This window comes from Kogia breviceps, chromosome 2 (genome assembly GCF_026419965.1).
Source record: "Kogia breviceps isolate mKogBre1 chromosome 2, mKogBre1 haplotype 1, whole genome shotgun sequence".
In the NCBI taxonomy this organism is placed as follows: domain Eukaryota; kingdom Metazoa; phylum Chordata; class Mammalia; order Artiodactyla; family Physeteridae; genus Kogia; species Kogia breviceps.
In genome coordinates, this window is record NC_081311.1 from 6,208,970 (window position 1) to 6,224,972 (window position 16,003).

The 16,003-nt window shown below is 43.7% G+C and overlaps 2 protein-coding genes across 3 annotated transcripts in view; one reads left to right on the forward strand and one right to left on the reverse strand.

The window, feature by feature from the left end:
* ADAM12 (ADAM metallopeptidase domain 12) overlaps positions 1–16,003 on the forward strand; it is a 675,955-nt gene that overhangs the window by 654,360 nt on the left and 5,592 nt on the right. For both annotated transcript variants that reach the window (XM_059053840.2, XM_067024331.1), the window contains one exon: positions 12,538–12,656. In XM_059053840.2, coding sequence (XP_058909823.1) covers positions 12,538–12,656 — 119 coding nt within the window. The remainder of the gene's footprint in view (positions 1–12,537; positions 12,657–16,003) is intronic.
* FANK1 (fibronectin type III and ankyrin repeat domains 1) overlaps positions 15,565–16,003 on the reverse strand; it is a 128,531-nt gene continuing 128,092 nt past the window's right edge. Inside the window, exon 17 of the mRNA XM_067024335.1 lies at positions 15,565–15,889. The gene's annotated coding sequence lies outside the window, so the exon portion shown is untranslated. The remainder of the gene's footprint in view (positions 15,890–16,003) is intronic.

A 16,003-nucleotide genomic window follows, 5' to 3' on the forward strand; every position in this document is an offset into this window, starting at 1 on the left:
TTGCTGTGCAAAAGCTTTTAAGTTTCATTAGGTCTCATTTGTTTATTTTTGTTTTTATTTCCATTTCTGTAGGAGGTGGGTCAAAAAGGATCTTGCTGTGATTTATGTCAGAGTGTTCTGCCTATGTCTTCCTCTGAGTTTGATAGTGTCTGGCCTTACATTTAGGTCTTTAACCCATTTTGAGTTTATTTTTTGTATGGTGTTAGGGAGTGTTCTAATTTCATACTTTTACATGTACCTGTCCAGTTTTCCCAGCACCACTTACTGAAAAGGCTGTCTTTTCTCCACTGTACATTCTTGCCTCCTTTATCAAAGATAAGGTGACCATATGTGTGTGGATTTATCTCTGGGCTTTCTATCCTGTTCCATTGATCTATATTTCTGTTTTTGTGCCAGTACCATACTGTTTTGATGACTGTAACATTGTAGTATAAAGTCAGGGAGCCTGATTCCTCCAGCTCCATTTTTCATTCTCAAAATTGCTTTGGCTATTCGGGGTCTTTTGTGTTTCCATACAAATTGTGAAATTTTTTGTTCTAGTTGTGTAAAAAATGCCACTGGTAGCTTGATAGGGATTGCATTGAATCGGTAGATTGCTTTGGGTAGTAGAGTCATTTTCACAATGTTGATTCTTCCAATCCAAGAACATGGTATATCTCTCCATCTATTTTTATCATCTTTAATTTCTTTGATCAGTGTCTTATAATTTTCTGCATAGAGGCCTTTTGTCTCCTTAGGTAGGTTTATTCCTAGATATTTTATTCTTTTTGTTGCAGTGGTAAATGGGAGTGTTTTCTTAATTTCACTCTCAGATTTTTCATCATTAGTGTATAAGAATGCCAGAGATTTCTGTGCATTAATTTTGTATCCTGCTACTTTACCAAATTCATTGATTAGCTCTAGTAGTTTTCTGGTAGAGTCTTTAGGATTCTCTATGTATAGTATCATGTCATCTGCAAACAGTGACAGATTTACTTCTTTCCCGATTTGCATTCCTTTTATTTCTTTTTCTTCTATGATTGCTGTGGCTAGAACTTCCAAAACTATGTTGAATAAGAGTGGTGAGAGTGGGCAACCTTGTCTTGTTCCTGATCTTAGTGGAAATGGTTTCAGTTTTTCACCATTGAGGACGATGTTGGCTGTGGGTTTGTCAATTATGGCTTTTTATGTTGAGGAAATTCCCTCTATGCCTACTTTCTGCAGGGTTTTTATCATAAATGGGTGTTGAATTTTGTCAAAAGCTTTCTCTGCATCTATTGAGATGATCATATGGTTTTTCTCCTTCACTTTGTTGATATGGTGTATCACGTTGATTGATTTGCGTATATTGAAGACTCCTTGCATTCCTGGAATAAACCCAACTTGATCATGGTGTATGATCCTTTTAATGTGCTGTTGGATTCTGTTTGCTAGTATTTTGTTGAGGATTTTTGCATCTATGTTCATCAGTGATATTGGCCTGTAGTTTTCTTTCTTTGTGATGTCTTTGTCTGGTTTTGGTATCACGGTGATGGTGGCCTCATAGAATAAGTTTGGGAGCGTTCCTCCCTCTGCTATCTTTTGGAAGAGTTTGAGAAGGATAGGTGTTAGCTCTTCTCTAAATGTTTGATAGAATTCACCTGTGAAGCCATCTGGTCCTGGGCTTTTGTTTGTTGGAAGATTTTTAATCACAGTTACAATTTCAGTGCCTGCGATTGGTCTGTTCATATTTTCTGTTTCATCCTGGTTCAGTCTCAGCAGGTTGTGCATATCTAAGGATTTGTCCATTTCTTCCAGGTTGTCCATTTTATTGGCATGGAGTTGCTTGTAGTAATCTCATAATCTTTTGTATTTCTGCAGTGTCAGTTGTTACTTCTCCATTTTCATTTCTAATTCTGTTGATTTGAGTCTTCTCCCTTTTCTTTCTTGATGAGTCTGGCTAATGGTTTATCAAATTTGTTTATCTTCTCAAAGAACCAGCTTTTAGTTTTATTGATCTTTGCTATTGGTTCCTTCATTTCTTTTTCATTTTTCTCTGATTTGATCTTTATGATTTCTTTCCTTCTGCTAAATTTGGGGTTTTTTTTTTTTGTTCTTCTTTCTCTAATTGCTTTAGGTGTAAGGTTAGGTTGTTTATTTGAGATGTTTCTTGTTTCTTGAGGTAGGATTGTATTGCTATAAACTTCCCTCTTACAAATGCTTTTGCTGCATCCCGTAGGTTTTGGGCCGTCATGTCTCCATTGTCATTTGTTTCTAGGTATTTTTTTATTTCCTCTCTGATTTCTTCAGTGATCACTTCGTTATTAAGTAGTGTATTGTTTAGCCTCCATGTGTTTGTATTGTTTTACAAATCTTTTCCTGTAATTGATATCTAGTCTCATAGCGTTGTGGTCGAAAAAGATACTTGATACGATTTCAATTTTTTTTAATTTACCAAGGCTAGATTTGTGACCCAAGATATGATCTATCCTGGAGAATGTTCCATGAGCACTTGAGAAAAATGTGTATTCAGTTGTTTTTGGATGGAATGTCCTATAAATATCAATTCAGTCCATCTTGTTTAATGTATCATTTAAAACTTGTGTTTCCTTATTTATTTTCATTTTGGATGATCTGTCCATTGGTGAAAGTGGGGTGTTAAAGTCCCTTACCATGATTGTGTTGCTGTTGATTTCCCCTTTTATGGCTGTTAGTATTTGCCTTATGTATTGAGGTGTTCCTATGTTGGGTGCATAAATATTTACAATTGTTATGTCTTCTTTTTGGCTTGCTCCCTTGATCATTATGTAGTGTCCTTCTTTGTCTCTTGTAATAGTTTTTGTCATAAAGTCTATTTTGTCTGATATGAGAATTGCTACTCCCGTTTTCTTTTGATTTCCATTTGCAGGGAATATCTTTTTCCATCCCCTCACTTTCAGTCTGTATGTGTCCCTAGGTCTGAAGTGGGTCTCTTGTAGACAGCATATATATGGGTCTCATTTTTGTATTCATTCAGCCAGTCTACATCTTTTGGTTGGAGCATTTAATCCATTCACATTTAAGGTAATTATCAATATGTATGTTCCTGTTACCATTTTCTTAACTGTTTTGGGTTTATTATTGTAGGTCTTTTCCTTCTCCTGTGTCTACTGACTAGAGAAGTTCCTTTAGCATTTTCTGTAAAGCTGTTTTGGTGGTGGTGAATTCTCTTAGCTTTTGCTTGTCTGTAAAGGTTTTAATTTCTCCATTAAATCTGAATGAGATCCTTGCTGAGTAGAGTAATCTTGGTTGTAGTTTTTTCTCTTTCATCACTTTAAATATGTCCTGCCACTCCCTTCTGGCTTGCAGAGTTTCTGCTGAAAGATCAGATGTTAGCCTTATGGGGATTCCCTTGTGTGTTATTTGTTGTTTTTCCCTTCCTGCTTTTAATATTTTTTCTTTGTATTTAATTTTTGATAGTGTGATTAATATGTGTCTTGGCATGTTTCTCTTTGGATTTATCCTGTATGGGACTCTCTGTGCTTCTTGGACTTGATTAACCATTTCCTTTCCCACATTAGGGAAGTTTTCAACTATAATCTCTTCAAATATTTTCTCAGTCCCTTTCTTTTTCTCTTCTTCGTCTGGGACCCCTATAATTCGAATGTTGGTGCATTTAATGTTATCGCAGAGGTCTCTGAGACCGTCCTCAGTTCTTTTCATTCTTTTTTCTTTATTCTGCTCTGCAGTAGTTATTTCCACTATTTTATCTTCCAGGTCACTTATCCGTTCTTCTGCCTCAGTTATTCCACTATTGATCCTATCTAGAGTATTTGTAATTTCATTTACTGTGTTGTTCATCATTGCTTGCTTCCTCTTTATTTCTTCTAGGTCCTTGTTAAATGTTTCTTGCATTTTCTCTATTCTATTTCCAAGATTTTGGATCATCTTTACTATCATCTTTCTGAATTCTTTTTCAGGTAGACTGCCTATTTCCTCTTCATTCGTTAGGTCTGGTGTGTTTTTACCTTGCTCTTTCATCTGCTGTGTGTTTTTCTGTCTTTTCATTTTGTTTATCTTACTGTGTTTGGGGTCTCCTTTTCGCAGGCTGCAGGTTCGTAGTTCCCGTTGTTTTTGGTGTCTGTCCCCAGTGGTTAAGGTTGCTTCAGTGGGTTGAGTAGGTTTCCTGGTTAAGGGGACTAGTGCCTGTGTTCTGGTGGATGAGGCTGGTTGCTTGTCTTTCTGGTAGGCAGGTCCAGGTCTGGTGGTGTGTTTTGGGGTGTCTGTAGCCTTATTATGATTTTAGGCAGCCTCTGTGCTAATGGATGGGGCTGTGGTTCTGTCTTGCTAGTTGTTTGTCATAGGGTGTCCAGCACTGTAGCTTGCTGGTTGTTGAGTGAAGCTGGGTCTTGGTGTTGAAATGGAGATCTTTGGGAGATTTTTGCCGTTTGATATTACGTGGAGTTGGGAGGTCTCTTGTGGACCAGTGTCCTGAAGTTGGTTCTCTCACCTCAGAGGCACAGCCCTGACGCCTGGCTGGAGCACCAACAGCCTTTAATCCACGTGGCTCAGAATAAAAGGGGGAAAAAATAAGAAAGACAGGAAGGGAGGGAGGGAGGGAGGGTAGGAATAAAGTTATTAAAATAAATTATTATTATGAAAAATTTTTTAAAGAAAAAAAACCAACAGTCAGAACCCTAGGACAAATGGTGAAAGCAAAGCTATACAAAGTCTCACACAGAAGCATACACATACTCACAAAAAGAGAAAAAGGGGAAAAAAATAATATATCTTGCTTCCAATGTCCACCTCCTCAATTTGGGATGATTCGTTGTCTATTCAGGTGTTCCACAGATGCAGGGTACATCAAGTTGATTGTGGAGCTTTAATCCGCTGCTCCTGAGGCTGCTGGGGGAGATTTCTCTTTCTCTTCTTTATTCGCACAGCTCACTGGGCTCAGCTTTGGACTTGGCCCCGCCTATGTGTGTAGGTCGCCCGAGGGCGTCTGCTCTTCGCCCAGACAGGACGGGTTAAAGGAGCCGCTGATTCAGGGGCTCTGGCTCCCTCAGGCCGGGGGGAGGGAGGAGTACGCATGCGTGGTGAGCCTGCGGCGGCAGAGGCCGGCGTGACGTTGCAGCAGCCTGAGGCGCGCCGTGCATTCTCCCGGGGAAGCTGTCCCTGGATCCCGGGACCCTGGCGGTGGCGGGCTGCACAGGCTCCCGGGAGGGGAGGTGTGGAGAGTGACCTGGGCTCACACACAGGCTTCTTGGTGGCGGCAGCAGCGGCCTTAGCGTCTCGTGCCCGTCTCCGGGGTCCGCGCTGATAGGTCGGCTCACGCCCATCGCTGGAGCTCCTTTACGCGGCGCGCTTAATCCCCTCTCCTCGCGCCCCAGGAAGCAAAGAGGGAAGAAAAGGTCTCTTGCCTCTTCGGCAGCTCCAGACTTCTCCCGGACTCCCTCCCGGCAGCCGTGGCGCACTAACCCCTCAGGCTGTGTTCGTGCTGCCAACCCCAGTCCTCTCTCTGGGATCCGACTGAAGGCCGAGCCTCAGCTCCCGGCCCCGCCCACCCCGGCGGGTGAGCAGACACGCCTCTCGGGCTGGTGAGTGCCGGTCGGCACCGATCCTCTGCGGGAATCTCTCCGCTTTGCCCTCCGCACCCTGTTGCTGCGCTCTCCTCCGCGGCTCCGGAGCTTCCCCTCCACCACCCGCAGTCTCCGCCCGCGAAGGGCCTTCCTAGTGTGTGAAAACCTTTCCTCCTTCACGGCTCCCTCCCACTGGTGCAGGTCCCGTCCCCATTCTTCTGCCTCTGTTTCTTCTTTTTTTATTTTGCCCTGCCCAGGTACGTGGGGAGTTTCCTGCCTTTTGGGAGGTCTGAGGTCTTCTGCCAGCGTTCGGTGGGTGTTCTATAGGAGCAGTTCCGCGTGTAGATGTATTTCTGATGTATCTGTGGGGAGGAAGGCGATCTCCGCGTCTCACTCTTCCGCCATCTTCTATCTCGCAGCATTTTCGTCATCACAGAAAGTTCTCATGGGCAGCGCTGGCCGGACAGAGTAGGTTTTGAGTCCAGCAAGTTACCAGGTTGGGAGGAGGTGCCAGGAAAGAAGGAAATGAGAAATAAACACCGGAGCTTTGACCAAAGGTCCGCTGTCACTCACTCATGTGTTCACTCCTGTCAGTCGTCTGAGTCATCCCACACTCGCTGAGCTCCTTCTGGGTACCGACCGCTGCCGTGGGCTCCAGGGAAACAAGAGAGAAGGCGGCAGAGGCAGCCTAACCCCAGGGAGCTCATGTTCTAGTCTGGGAGGTGGACACTAGAGAAAGAGGTAAATACGTCGATACCCAAGACAGTTGCAGAAAATAACAAATGCCACAAGCAAAGAGAGCAGGTAATATCGCTCTGTTTTTCTTCCTCAAGATTGCTTTGGCTGTACAGGGTAGGGCCTTTTGTGTCTCCATACAAATTTAAAATTTTCTTGTTCTAGTTCTGTGAAAAATGCCATTGGTAATTTGATAGGGATTGCACTGAATCTGTAGATTGCCTTGGGTAGTATAGTCATTTTGGCAATATTGATGCTTCCAATCCAAGAACATGGTATATCTTTCCATCTGTTTGTCATCTTAGATTTCTTTCATCAGCGTCATAGTTTTTGGAGTAGTTGCCTCCTTAGGTAGGTTTATTTCTAGGTATTTTACTCTTTGATGTGATGATAAATGGGATTGTTTCTTTAATTTCTCTATCTGATCTTTTATTGTTAGTGTATAGGAATGCAACAGTTTTATGTGTATTAATTTTGTATCCTGAAACTTTACCGTATTCACTGATGAGCTCTAGTAGTTTTCTGGTAGCATCTTTAGGATTTTCTATGTATAGTATCGTGTCATCTGCAAACAGGGACGGTTTTACTTTTTTTTTTTGCCAATCTGGATTCCTTTTATTTCTTTTTCATCTCTGATTGCCATGGCCAGGACTTATAAAACTATGTTGAATAAAAGTGGTGAGAGTGGACATCCTTGTCTTGTTCCTGATCTTATAGGAAATGCTTTCAGCTTTCCCCCATTGAGTATTATGCTAGCTGTAGGTTTGTCATATATGACCTTTATTATGTTGAAGTAGCTTCCCTCTACATCCACTTTCTGGAGAGTTTTTAATCATAAATCGGTGTTGAATTTTGTTAAAAAGATTTTTCTGCATCCATCAAGATGATCATATGGTTTTTATTCTTCAGTTTGTTGACATAGTGTATCACTAATTTGTGGATATTGAAAAATCCTTGCATCCCTGGGATAAATGCCACTTGATCATGGTGTATGATCCTTTTAATGTGTTGTTGGATTCAGTTTGCTAGTATTTCGTTGAGGATTTTGGAGTCTATGTTCATCAGTGATATTGGTCTGTAATTTTCTTTTTTTGTGGTATCATCTGGTATCAGGGTGATGGTGGCCTCATAGAATGAGTTTGGAAGTGTTCCTTCCTCTGCAATTTTTTGGAAGAGTTTCAGAAGGATAGGTGTTAACTCTTCTTCATTGTTTGATAGAATTCGCCTGTGAAGCCATCTGGTCCTGGATTTTTGTTTGTTGGAAGTTTTCTAATCACAGTTTCAATTTCAGTACTTGTGATTAGTCTGTTCATATTTTCTTGTTTCTCCTGATTCAGTCTTGGGAGATTGTACCTTACTAAGAATTTGTCCATTTCTTCTATTAAATACATTTCATCCAACAATTGTAGAGAGAAGGTAGGTCAAAATAACTCAGCCTGCCATATATGTGGAAATGGATGATCCACCTCCCAGTTTTGGTTAGTTCTAGAATGTCTATATTATTATGGCTAATAACATTTACTTTCTGTTTTGTAGCCATAATTCCCACAGTTTTGTTACCCTTAGGTCTACATTGAAGGGATTTAGTGCTTAATCTCCTTGCCACTGAGCCATTCTTTTCCTGGCTGGCTGAAGTTCATTCTATTGGACTTCCAGAATTCCTTCCAGAAGAGCTCTTAGGAAGTATATTCCCTGAATTTTGTACGTTCAAAGACACTTGGCTGTTGCTTTATTTTTTCAGTGACAGTTTAGGCATAAAATTAACGGATCAAACCTTCTTTCTCTGAAAGTCTTAGATGTATGCTTCCTCTATCTGCTCTGAATAAATCAGAAGCTGGCTTATTTCTTTTTTCCTTGTAAGTGACGTGACTCTGTATCCTATTAATTATGTCTTAATTCTGATGAGTCTGATTCATTTCACCCAGGGAAACAGTGTACACTTTCAATCCATAGACTTGACTCTTTCAGAAAAGTTTTTACAAAATAAATCTGGGTGTCTTTTCTCTCTTTACTATTTGTTCAGATCCCGTAAGTGACACCATTTATGTATATGTTGTATCACCTTTGTCTGTGGTCTTTGTCATTTACTGTTGAACTTCTCATTTCCCTCAAGTTGGTCCGCACAGCCCTGACTGTGTTCAGTACTGTTTTGGTCCTTGGTTTGCATTGTTGCTTTATTTTTTTCCTTTCCCTTTTCACTTGACTTTTGCTAGCTCCTTTTTCATGTCCTTATGTATACATTTTTGCCAGTGGCTTCTTAGTTTGCCTTTTGTTTACCATGGTTCCTTCTTTCCTTCTTTCAGTAGTTTTGATTAATGTATCTAAATTCCTCTTTAAACGAATCGAGGTCTTCCTGGAAAAAAACGACAAGTTGCAGGACAGTTGGGGGAAAGGCCAGGTCAGAGCTCAGGGCCCCCTCCAAATTGCCCACCTCATGGGAAACCATGGGACAGCGGGCTTTGAGGGATAGTGGTGGTTTGGCCTCCCCTGATTTCAGCAGAGACCCTGCCAGGTCCCCTCCCCTGCTCCAGGTGTGCACAGATGGTTGGGCTCATCTGCTGCTCCTTCAGCCCTGACACACACACATCATCTGCTCACTCTGTACTCTTATCCCCGGCAGGCAAGGTGGATGTCTCCCCCTCTGCATTTCACCAGGTTGGCCACGCAGGTGTCCCTTCTGTGGTCTCGCCCCAGCCCAGCCTGCTGGACACTTTGCATCCTTTTCGCATATATTTGTGTGGGGCTATACGTTTTTCTCAGAGGTGGCGTTTTGCTCCTCCTTGTGCATTTTCTTTACTGTTTTCAGGTGGTTTCAGAAAGAAGGGACCCAGGGACGTCTTCCAGCTAGGTGTCAAGGTGCTCTTTAAAGGACCTCTGCTTTTTCTGAATAAAGCGTAAAAAGAAGTGGAGGCATTTCCCAGAGAACCAGTTGTCCTTGGTGTTACCGTGAAGTGTCTATTTCTACAGGGCCAGGGATGGGCCAGATGGTGAGCAATGTTTATGCTTCCCCCCTGGCCCTGCACGAGCTCACCAGGGATCTCTGTGGCACCTCTGGCGTTTTCCTGTGATAACACCCAGTCTTCCTGGGGAGATCCCTCTGGATAAGCAGGATGCACTTATTCTTGCTGATCATGCAGAAGGAGATAACAGCTGAGAATTCTCTGTGATGGTCAAAGCAAGGGGCTATATTTGGATCTAAAAATTTGTTCTCATCCCTCTAAAGAACTTGAAACATGTGGCTTTTGCGGAAACATGAGCGGAAAATGGAGAAGTGAGACAACGCTATCTAATAACAGATCTCGATTTTTCTCCAGTACCTAGAAGTTGAGAGGGAAGAGAAATAGGGGTCTGAACTCATTTCCTTGTTTAAAATGAAAATCAATCTGAAGAAATGTTTATTGAGTGTGAGCAGCTTGGCCTGGAGGCATCCCTCAGTTCCATTCCCATGGCTCTTTGTGGCCAGGCTGGATCGGACGTCACTGGGAAAGCCCAGGTTCAGGTTTTGCAAAGGCAGCTTGAAAAGCAGTGCCTAAAAGGGAGTGTGGAAGTCCCACCCCTTTCTGCAAAGTCAAGGCACACGCAGCTGGTGCTTTTGCCCAGATGGTTCACGGGCTCCATGCCTGATCCCTGAGGAGGGAGGATACATCATCTTTGACTAACCCCGCTGTTCCATGATGCCAGTTTGTCCCAGTTGGGCCTGGTGGGAAGCTGGCATCTTACCTAGGCAGCTACCTGTTTCATGTTTCCATCAATGCCACGTCATGGGCATGGCAGGAGGGAGGGGGATTGGTGCCTCTGCTGAGCCCAGGTTTGAATCAGAACTTTCAATCAATATCTCAACTGTTTGGGCTTTTATCACTATGGTGACCATATAATTTGTCCTCTAAACCAGGGCACATGAGAAAGACTATGATTAATAAATTAAACACAGCCGTAAATTGGGAATGCCCCAGGCAAAACCAGAATGAATGGCCAACCTATCTCCTAAGCTTCCATGATAAATCCAAATATATTGTGATACACTGTAACATACACCTCACTTTTTCTCCAGTAGTGTAATTAAAAACCTGACATTATCTTTACTACCAAGACTGGATATTTATTCATACTTAGTGGCAAAACTAGTATCATTTAGTAATGAATTATTTAATCCTCAGGTGTGGGTTGGTGCATTCATTTTTACGTTGCACATATTAGCATACTCATTGTTTTCTAGCACCTGATCGGAAATGGAGCTTGATTTAGTGCCATGGTTTATCACCCAGTGTCTGTTGGGAGGATTATGGTGCTTTTAGATGGTTAAATTCACTCCTTCAATAACAGTAATTGTGAAGCAGTAGCAGCTAACACTTACTGGTCGCTGTGTGCCAGGCTCTATATGCTAAGAGATCAACAGGTGATCTCCCCCTGCACCCTCACATCATCTCCTCTCTACAACTTAAAGAAGTTAAATAACTTGTGCGCTCTCAGAGCTTGTGAGCGCAGAGCCTGGCTGGACACACAAACAGCCTGACGTCGGTGCTGCGCTCATTGTACGGTCTGTATTTCTGCTGAAGGTTGTGTTCTATCTTACATTCAACAGGCTGTTAATGTTTCCACTAATGAGAGCTGATGTAGAAATGGCACTTTTAAGTCTGTTCCTTGTTCGGTGGCTCTTTCCTATCCCAGTTTCCCCATTGTTTCAAGTTGCTGTATTTTCCATGCAGCTGTGGTTGACAGACTCCTGTGGTAGCTTCCTTTGCTTTACAAAGCTATGTTAAATGGTGACTATATTGTCGCCTTTTTACCTGAGCTCCGATTGCTGCGGAGATATCATTTTAGTGGGATGAGTACTATGAGAAATGCACCTCATATGTGTTTAAATCGTCTTGAGTGTTCTGAGTTCCATGACAGTGTATGAGGTCATCTGTTTAGTAGGATGTCCTGTCTTGCTTGAGTTGCTAGCACCATTTCCTACAGGCTTTCTGTACACGTGTGAGTGCTTCTATGCTCCAAGGACCAGCGCAGGTGGCGTCTTGCTGCCTTTGTTCACCCTGGGCCCCAAAGAGAGTGTTATCAACACTCACTGACTTTCCAACCTGGCTCCAGTGAGCCCCACTCTCCCAGTAGCCAAGGAAGGGACCCCAGGAACACAAGTGCCATTTTTTTTGGGGGGGGGGTTGCCGGGTGTTAGTTGTGGCGGGTGTGCTCCTTAGTCGCGCACGAAAGCTCTTAGCTGCAGCACGGCATGTGGGATCTAGTTCCCGGACCAGGGATCGAACCCGGGCCCCCTGCATTGGGAGCGCGGAGTCTTAACCACTGCGTCACCGGGGAAGTCCCACAAGTGACTTTTAATCATTGTTATCTATATTCTGGGAGCTTCCCAGACATTATTTTATTTAGTCCTCATAAGAGTGCTATGAGGTGGGTCTTGTTTTCGCCCACTTTACAGACAGAGAAGTTGAGGTTCAGAGAAGTCAAGTGATTTGCACAAGTCCCAAAGTATTGGTATTTGTACAAAACCCAGAGCAGATACTCCAAGTTCGTGCTCTGCCCACCTCCTACTGCCAACTCCCTCACTGGCCTCTGGTCAATACAGCACCTCTCCCATCAGCTTCCTTACAGAACAATATCTGTCCCTCAAACCACTGCGTCTTGGGTTTTCCTTCTGGGTGTCATTTTTCAAGCCAGTCTGTGACTCTATGAACAAATTATTAGAAAAGATTTTGGTAGCACAACCTCTGTGTATTTCATGGAGGGATGTTCTGACCCCACACTGATGGGTGAAGGACGGTCACCTTCATTGTCTGGTTCGCCCACAGCCAAACAAGTTCTGTTACAGGATTCTGGCAAATTTGAAGCAATGAATGTGTTCTTTGAAAAGATTTTCACCAACTTCTCACGTTAGGCCTTTATAAATTGAAGCCTAAAAGCACAGGGAAGTTTCCATCCCCTGGGTAACACTGGCCCAGAAACACCAGCATCAACTCTACTTCCAAGGCCTGGGAACAGCATGGCAGCTGAAGACCCGTATTTGAGTGACTAACTAAATGATGCTATGGTTAACTCTTTAACACAGGTCACCCACCCTCACACCCACGCACGCACGCACCACCACCACACCTGTACGGTTAGAGGATCGTATTCAGAAAGTTTACAGCAAATGAAACTTGGGCCGTGTAGCAACTTAACCACTCTCCTCCCCCTGTCCCTCTCGCCAGGGAACTCTAACAGCTCCTGAGGTCAGTGTCTTGTCCGAGTCCACGGAGATGGTGATGAGACATAATTGTGTGGTTTATTGCAGGGAACTCGTAAGCCGAACCCTCCTCAGAAGCCTCTGCCTGCAGACCCTCTAAGCAGGACCACCCGGCTTGCCAGGACCCCGGGACAGCAGGAGTCTGGGCTCCGCCGGGCGCCCATCAGGTTGGTGTGATGCAGCCATGGCCCTCTTTCTCCCCAAAACTATGTGGGTGCAGCTGCGCCGAGCCATGTTTCTCAAGCCACAGGAGGACATGGGGGTGGCGGTGGCGGCTCTGCGTCCTGCACTCCCCACTCCTGGGAACAATATAAAACAGACGTGAGGGCGGATCTAAAGAATAAGCAGGAAGCAGCTGGGAGCTATAATTGTAGGCATCACATGTCACTCTTAGCAAATATCCCAGCCTACCCCTGAGATCAACTCAAGATCAAGTAGAACAGATCCCTCAAAGCTGTGGCTGTTGATCTGGGCTGGGCCGTGTCCCCCAAAGGAGAGAAAGCCAGCAAGTGGTGCGATATTATGAGAGCTGGACACCTACCTACAGAAATCCCACTTGGACCTTGATGGCCTCTGCCCGACCCCTGGGATCCCGAGAAACGAGGTGAGGCTGGAGGGTCATGGATGAAATAAGGGGAATGTAAGAAGTCAGGCTAAAGAAGCTGCTGGGCAGGGGTAACTGGGAGCTTCCCCCCCCCCAGCCGGCAAAAGGAATCACCTTTGAAGACTGAGCTGCAGCTGTGGTCATCTCCTACGCCCTCCCCCAGGGGATGAGGTAGGCACAGCCCTGAATCTGGACTTGGACAGGGAGGTTTAACCCAGTGGTGTGCTGGAGCCAGCCCACACTGCTTTGCAAGAACTACTAAATGTCTAGGAATTTTGCAAGCTAGGTGTTAAGCCTAGCCATTCTTAAAAATTATATAAGCTGGCGATGACACCAGTTATATTAAAAACAAAGGTGAGAAATGCTCAAAGCTTCTCACCTCCATTTTTTTTTTTACTATATTTTACTGCAATCCATATTTTTTTAACATCTTTATTGGAGTATAATTGCTTTACGATGGTGTTAGTTTCTGCTGTATAACAAAGTGAATCAGCTATACGCATACATGTATCCCCATATCCCCTCCCTCTTGCGTCTCCCTCCCACCCTCCCTATCCCACCCCTCTAGGCGGTCACAAAGCAGCGAGCTGATCTCCCTGTTCTATGCGGCTGCTTCCTGCTAGCTATCGATTTTACATTCGGTAGTGTATATAAGTCCATGCCACTCTCTCACTTCGTCCCAGCTTACCCTTCCCTCTCCCCGTGTCCTCAAGTCCATTCTCTACATCTGCGTCTGCGTCTTTATTCCTGTCCTGCCCCTAGGTTCTTCAGAACCTTTTTTTTTTTTTTTTTTTTTTTAGATTCCATATATACATGTTAGCCATACAGTATTTGTTTTTCTCTTTCTGACTTACTTCACTCTGTAGGAAAGGCTCCAGGTCCATCCACCTCACTACAAATAACTCAATTTTGTTTCCTTTTATGGCTGAGTAATAGTCCATGGTATATATGTGCCACATCTTCTTTATCCATTCATCTGTCCACGGACACTTACTTAGGTTGCTTCCATGTCCTGGCTGTCGTAAATAGAGCTGCAATGAACATTGTGGTTCATGACTCTTTTTGAATCATGGTTTTCTCAGGATATGTGCCCAGTAGTGGGATTGCTGGGTCCTATGGTAATTCTCGCAACCCACATTCTTGAGCTGACTGTATCTGTCATTCCTCTGTGATGAAAATGCCTTGGTGGCCACTGCACATCTCTTCCGTGTTCAGCCACATCATGTTGGAAGCATGAGTGTTTATACCATGGAAATCAGCAAGTGTTATAGATCAGGACCTCCTCCTTCACCCCAGTGGTGGGTAGTTAAAACATTTACCAGCACACAGATGGGTTAAACCCTCAGGCAGAACATATACCCCCTTAGCAGGCAGCTTGCTTTGTGAGCTCCAAAGAACCAAAGGTAGGTGTTGGCCAGGCCCTGGGTTCAGTGATTCAGCATCTCTGAAGGGAAACGCACACGCTCATGATTTCATTACAGCTCTTAGGAAAAATGTTTGGCCCACAAAAGAGATAGCCACCTAATATATCTCAGATAAAGCCGGTCAAAGGGTCAGGACAGTGGTTTAATTCCCGACTACACACGTACAGAAAAACTGCAGAGCATCCTAATTATTTCACTGTGGTTTGTACACTGATCTTGAAGTTACTTTTCTCGTTCAAAAGAAAAAAAACACCACTTTATATGGACATGAAGAGGGGAAGGGCCTCTCTTTATTTTATTGAAGTATAGTTGATTTAGTGTTAATTTCTGCTTACAGCAAAATGATTCAGTTATACATATATTCTTTTTCATATTCTTTCCACTGTGGTTTATCACGGGATATTGAATATGGTTCCCTGTGCTAGACCGTAGAACCTTGTTGTTTATCTGTTCTCTATATAACAGTTTGCGTCTGCTGACCCCAACCTCCCACTTCTCTCCCCCACCCTCCCTCCCCCTTGGAAACCACAAGTCTGTTTTCTAGGTCTGTGAGTCTTTTTGTTTTAGTAGGTAAGTAAGTTCATTTGTGTCATATTTCGGATGCCACACGTAAGTGATATCAGATGATAAATTTGTCTTTGGCTTACTTTGCTTAGCATGATAACCTGTAGGTCCATCCATGTGGCTGCAAATGGCATTATTTCATACTTTTTTATGGCTGAGTAGTATTCCATCGTGTATATACACCACATCTTCTTTTTCCATTCCTATGTCGACAGCCATGGATGTTGCTTCTATGTCTTGGCCGTTGTGAGTAGTGCTGCAGTGAACATTGGGGTGCATGTATCTTTTCAAATTATGGTTTTCTCCAGATAGATATATAACCAGGAATGGGATTGCTAGATCATATGGCAACTCTGTTTTTTATGGAATCTCCATACTGTTTTGCATGGTGGTTGTATCAATTTACACTCCTACCAACAGTGCAGGAGGGTTCCCTTTTCTCCACACCCTCTCCAGCATTTATTGTTTGTAGATTTTTTTTTTGGTGATGGCCATTCTGACCGGTGTGAGGTGACACCTCGTTGTAGTTTTGATTTGCATTTCTCTAATGATTAGTGATGTCGAGCATCTTGTCATGTGCTTCTTGGCCATCTGTGTGTCTTCTTTGGAGAAATGTCTGTTTAGATCCTCTGGGGAAGGCTCTCTTTTTCAATGACCTCAAGCAGCGGCCAGTTGCTGACATCAGTGCAAGCTGGTTTTGGTCTCCTCCTGGAAGGGGAACCCTCCGCGTGTTCAGTTCCGAGGGATCCCACGTGCCCAGCTTTGCTCTGGAGCTGCACTAATGCAGTAGCCGCTGGGCCCGCTGTGGCTGGTGGAAGATAAGATATGCTGGCAATGCAAATATACGCTGGATTTTTTTTTTTTTTTACTGGCCACACCTCGCAGCATGGGGGATCTTAGTTCCCCAACCAGGGATCGACCC